Source organism: Antechinus flavipes, chromosome 2, assembly GCF_016432865.1.
Source record: "Antechinus flavipes isolate AdamAnt ecotype Samford, QLD, Australia chromosome 2, AdamAnt_v2, whole genome shotgun sequence".
Lineage (NCBI taxonomy): Eukaryota > Metazoa > Chordata > Mammalia > Dasyuromorphia > Dasyuridae > Antechinus > Antechinus flavipes.
This window is the reverse complement of record NC_067399.1, coordinates 262,084,549-262,089,998: the sequence shown is the minus strand read 5'-3', so window position 1 is coordinate 262,089,998 and position 5,450 is coordinate 262,084,549. Positions and strand designations below refer to the sequence as shown.

Genomic DNA, 5,450 nt, shown 5'->3' with positions numbered 1-5,450 from the left:
GAGTACTGAAATATAAGGAGTCAGTGCAGGGCCACTCTGGGTGGCAAGGTATGTAGATTAATGGGAATGACAGAAAGAGGGAGGGAGAAGGTAGGGGGAGAAGATAAGGGAGGGATCCATGGTGGAAGCAAGTTAAGTAATAACAAGGCAAGTGAAGGAGTAGAACTAAAGTAATTAAAAGGATTAGGAGTAGAATTTGTTAGGAAAACAATTAAGGCAATAACCATTGATCTTAGATGAAATCAAACTTAAAGATTGAATTAAAAGAGAAATCTACATTATTTCTCAGCCATATTAATATTGTTTTAGATGTGTGTCTATGTATATATAAATGCATGATAATTTGTGTGTATGTGTGCAGATATGTGTGTGTGTGGATGTATATGTGTTTATAGATGTGTGTATCAATGCTTTTTGGGAGGAGGGAAAGGGGATGAAAGGGAAGAAAGCATAAAGTAAAAAGTACACATCAGAGAACAAAAGAATAGCCTACAAGGAAGCAAATATATAATTAATATAATGTCTTCTATTATTATATATGCTTTCTTGAAATGTAAATCTATTGTTATATATTTTGAATCTTCTCTGATGTTCTGCTGAGTACATGACAGTGGTTGGTTTGGTTTTTCCTTTGTCTTTTTTATTTGTTTTTTTTTTCTTATTTGGCATTTAATTTTAAATAAAAGAATAGAAAGAACAAACCCCAAAAAAGAGATGCTAATTTACATTGTTATAAGGTATTTCCTCATTGTGAATTCCCTATGTGATTAAAATTGCAGTTTTAATTTTTAAAAAAGAGGGGAACTGGACTAAATAATCTCTGTGGTCCATGTAGGTCTAAAATTTGTGACTTTTTTTTTTCTTTTGTATTTGTAGCAGCTAGCATTTCACAAATATTTATGAAATTTCCTGAGGAAAAAAATTAGACTGTAATCTACCAACAAAGGTTTTAACTTATTTAATCATTATGACCATCTTTATCAATTTTAAATTATTCCTCACAAACATTGTGAAATTCCTGGAATGAGGATTTAGGAAAAGAGAAGCTACAGCAATTGAATGAGACTTCTGGGAATAGCAAGGCTTGGGATTTCATTCTAAACAAGAAAAATTTCTGATGTGGAGTAAACAAGCCAGATAATGCTCAAGAGGAAAATCCCAAACCTCAAAAGGATAGGGAAGGAAATAAACATCTATTAGGCCTTTATCTGGACCTTCCCAATTGTCAGTGAATACTCTGATGCCAAGGAGTGAGGGTCCTTCCAGTTTTATCGTGTACAACTCATGGCAGGTTACAAAGCCAGAGATCCCATCTCTCTTTCATACCCATTATCCCCTAATGCAATATTTGACTTTCTTGCTTTGACCAGTCTCTTCTGGAAAGAACGAAAGAGTAAATTGAAGCATACTATAATCTCTTGCAATTAGAACTTTGCCTGGGGCCAGAATATATTCAAAGGTCAGTCCTATTTGTACTATCATTTTTGTCTCCAGGAAGGTTGAATATAAAAGCCCAAAAGGCACAGGGTTTTCTTGTTATTTCTAAGAGACTTTTAGGAACCTTGGGGAATCACTTCCTAGTCCTGTAGTTTGTTCATTACTCTAAATATGGATTGTTTATTAAGGGATTTTAAATATTGCTTATTAAGCTATTTGAGAATTTCAAATAAAAATTCACAAAACATTAGAAAGTGATTAGCACAATCACAGAAACTATCACAATAGTTTCTATTGCTGTTACAAAAGAATAACACCCATGTCTTAGTTTTCATGTGTATTCCTATTACTTAAATGTTAAGCCACATTTAGTGTTTATTTTAATTGTACTTTGATTATACTTAGATATATTCTGGGCAGCAGACTACTGCAGGAGACACTGAAAAAGAAGCTCCTACCAGAGTAAGTATGCACACTTAGACAGCAATATTGATTTGAAATAATGCTGTAAAGAAGAGATTGATCAGTGAAAAAAAAATTCATACAATTAGATGTCAGGGGCATAGATGATCTAGGTTATATCACTGGACTAGATTTGTGATTTCATGGGAATATGTGAAGGGATATCCTGGAAAATGGCTAAAAGCTAAAAAAAAAAAAAAAGGCTTAGAAAAGACTATAGTGTGGAGTAGTAAATCAGTGTAGGAGGAACTACTTGTGATCTTCTCTGGTTAGTTTCAATATCATATGAGTAGGATTGAAGACAGCAGATGGTAGAAGTAATCTAAGGCTGAGTTTTGGAAATATCTTGGATGAGTTAAAGAGCTCAAAAGCCTTAGCAGAAGAGCTCACTATAGAGTTAAAGGGAAGTGAATAAGCCAGTGCAAGTGTGTTGGCTTGGGGGAGAAATGATGGGTGGGGGACTGAAACTCACAGTAAGGATGAAGAGCAGCATTTGGAGTTGCAAGGGAGAGGAAGAAATAGAGTGACACAAGATAACAATTAGATAAAGAAATTTCAGAATCTATAGACACGGAAGAGGACTGGTTTTAGCTGATAGCAAGATCAAGGGTGTAGCCATTTTTGTAACTGATGTGGGATGAAGAAATCTTTCATAGAAAATAAGTAAGTTGAGGAATAAAGAAGTTAGAGTTTTTGAGGAAGTATCAATATGTACACTGACGGAACTGATGAGGAAAGACTATGAATCAGGTACTGAACCATTGGGGAAAGAAGCAATATTCTTGAGATTGGTAGATAGTGACCACCTGAATATTGATTGAGTAATAAATATGGATTCAATCAAACTCAAAGTAGTTATTGAGTGATGATGATAAAGGGAGAGCCTAGAAGTATAAGGTAGTATTTTAACTTCCCCACCATCACCAATGAGCCATGGGATATGAAAGAATATGCAACAATGCTACAAAAAGTAGCCAGGGATTTGGTAAGGACATTACTTCCACCAATGCAGCAACTGCTTTACAACTTGCAGACTGAAGAATTCCTTGGGATATTGATATACTAAATGACCTGTCTATAATTACACAGAAAAAAAATGTGTCAGAGACACATTTAATTTAGGTACTCAAATCTTCTTGATTCTAAGCTTATCTCCTTATCCACTATATCATACTTTCTCTAATACCGAAAGGCAACAGACACAGAATCAAATAGAAGTGTAGTGGCAGAGTACAAGAAACGAGGATTTTTGAATTCTAGGTTCTTGATCTTTGTTAACTAAAATCTAACCTAAATCATTCCTGTTTTGCTCTGTAGTACTGTGTTGCTTTACTAGATAAAGAAGTTCATTTGTACATTCTAATAATAGGTACAGGACATCATAATTTAAATTCCAGCAAAAATCAGGATGCTTACCATTTGATTGAAATAAATGAAAATGCAATTCACACTTCTCAGGGGAAAGAAACAATCTCAATTTAATTTGTATTTTTATACCTAGCACCATCTTCATGGCTTCTGAAAAAAGAAATATTTCTGACATAGAAAGCATGGTCAGTTCTGTTAGTCACTTCATCCTCCTGAGCTTCTCTTCCAGCTGGGAGATACAGATGGTCTACTTTGTGGTATTCTCAGTGATTTATATGCTAACTTTAATGGGAAATGCATCTATTGTCTGTGCTGTGCGCTGGGATCGGCACCTCCATACACCCATGTACATACTCTTGGGGAATTTCTCCTTTCTGGAGATCTGCTATGTCACCACAACTGTTCCCAACATGTTGGCCAATTTCCTTTCTGAGACCAAGACCATCACCTTTGTTGGTTGTTTTGTCCAATTTTATTTCTTCTTCTCCTTTGGCTGTGATGAAGGCTTCTATCTTTGTATCATGGCATTTGATAGGTACCTTGCTATCTGTCGTCCACTTCATTACCCAACCATCATGACTACCCATCTCTGCACTGGCTTGGTGATCTTTGGCTGGTCATGTGGTTTTGTCCTTTTTCTAATACCAGTTGTTCTCATCTCACAGTTGTCCTATTGTGGCCCAAACATTATTGATCATTTCATGTGTGATCCTGTCCCATTGATATCTCTTTCATGTTCCAAAACCCATACCACAAAGTTTATTTATTCTACTTTCAATACTATTTTTATGGTTGGTACTTTTATCTTCATCCTCATCTCCTATGCCTTAGTCATTAATTCTGTGCTGCGGATCCCCTCTGCAGCTGGCAAACATAAAGCTTTCTCTACATGTGCTTCACATCTAGCTGTAGTCATCTTATTCTTTGGTTCGGTTATGATGATGTATGTGCGGCCAGGATCAGAGCAACCAGTAGGATTCCAGAAAGTTGTGACATTGTTTTATTCAGTTATCACTCCACTCATCAATCCCTTGATCTACAGCCTTCGAAACAAAGATATGAAGGCTGCTCTGAGGAAAGTTCTGTTGACTAAAATAACTTCTCACAAGATATGAAAGGTCATTGTGAAATGCATTCATTATATAGTCTAAAATTACAATGAAAGGGGATATAGTGGAAATTTGCATCTATAGAAGTCATTATTAAACCATACAAACTTAAAGGTCTGTTTACCATGGAAATCAAACCTAAATTGGTGAATATAGTTGTTTAAGTATTAAGGGGAAGTGAGATTCTATTTCATATTTTCTCACTGATAAATATTTCCTAAAATAGCAACAACACAATCTGTGCTTTAGTGCTTTAGTACTCTAGAGTGCTAGAGTACTCGAAATAAAGATCATATATCTCATATTCCTCTTTTCTGTAAATCTAACTTCAATCAAAGATGCTTTAGGATAATCATTTGTTTCTATTTTGGTACCTTGTGACTTATTTTAGTATTGTCTATTTTATCATAATAGCATCCCTTTTCCTTTAAAATTTGTGGGGATTTTTTAATGAGTAACTATAAAATGTGCAATATCTTGAGTTCCAAAATATATATATATATGAGAAAAAACTTTCCAACTTTCCTTTCAGTCAGAGGGAAAATGGAATGTGGGGTTTTTTTTAATTATTATTATTAATTTTACAGTTTGTCTTGTTTGGAAATTTCATGTCTTCCATAAATGAAGCACACCTGTCATTTTTTCCTTTCCTGCTGCCCCCAAAGATTAAAGAATACTAAAACCTGAAATTCTTCTGATCATCTTATCCCTGGTGTATTTTTTTTAATCAGTGAGAAAATTTAATCCTTTTCAGTATCTTATTTTCTCTCTTTAAAATTATTATGGAACTAAAAACTGAGTGGTGGAAAGGAGAAATTAATGAAGCTTAATGTAATGTGTTGTGTTGACTTTATATTAAAGATGCCCCAGTTATGATTTGGGGTCTTATTTCCAGTCATTTGGTATTATTGTTTTGAAATCTGAGGCAATTACAAAATAAGATATTCATATCCCCCCAAAGAAATAAAATAACCCCTACAGTTGTTGCTGCAGGATGAATGAAGGTCTTTTTATATGGTAGCTTGGTATTCTACTTAGACTATCCAAGATAAATAGCAAAATAATGCAATCTGT

At 34.5% G+C, this 5,450-nt stretch overlaps 1 protein-coding gene across 1 annotated transcript; it reads left to right on the top strand.

Moving 5' to 3' along the window:
* Window positions 1-3,446: 3,446 nt before the first annotated feature.
* Window positions 3,447-4,382, top strand: LOC127546608 (olfactory receptor 11G2-like). Its single transcript, XM_051973635.1, has one exon. It carries the CDS (start codon window positions 3,450-3,452, stop codon window positions 4,380-4,382), a length of 933 nt encoding a protein of 310 aa, XP_051829595.1. The 5' UTR covers window positions 3,447-3,449.
* The last annotated feature ends 1,068 nt before the right edge of the window (window positions 4,383-5,450 follow it).

Coding starts and splice junctions, on each gene's coding strand:
- LOC127546608 (XM_051973635.1), top strand. CDS start 3,450: ATGGTCAGTTCTGTTAGTCACTTCATCCTCCTGAGCTTCTCTTCCAGC.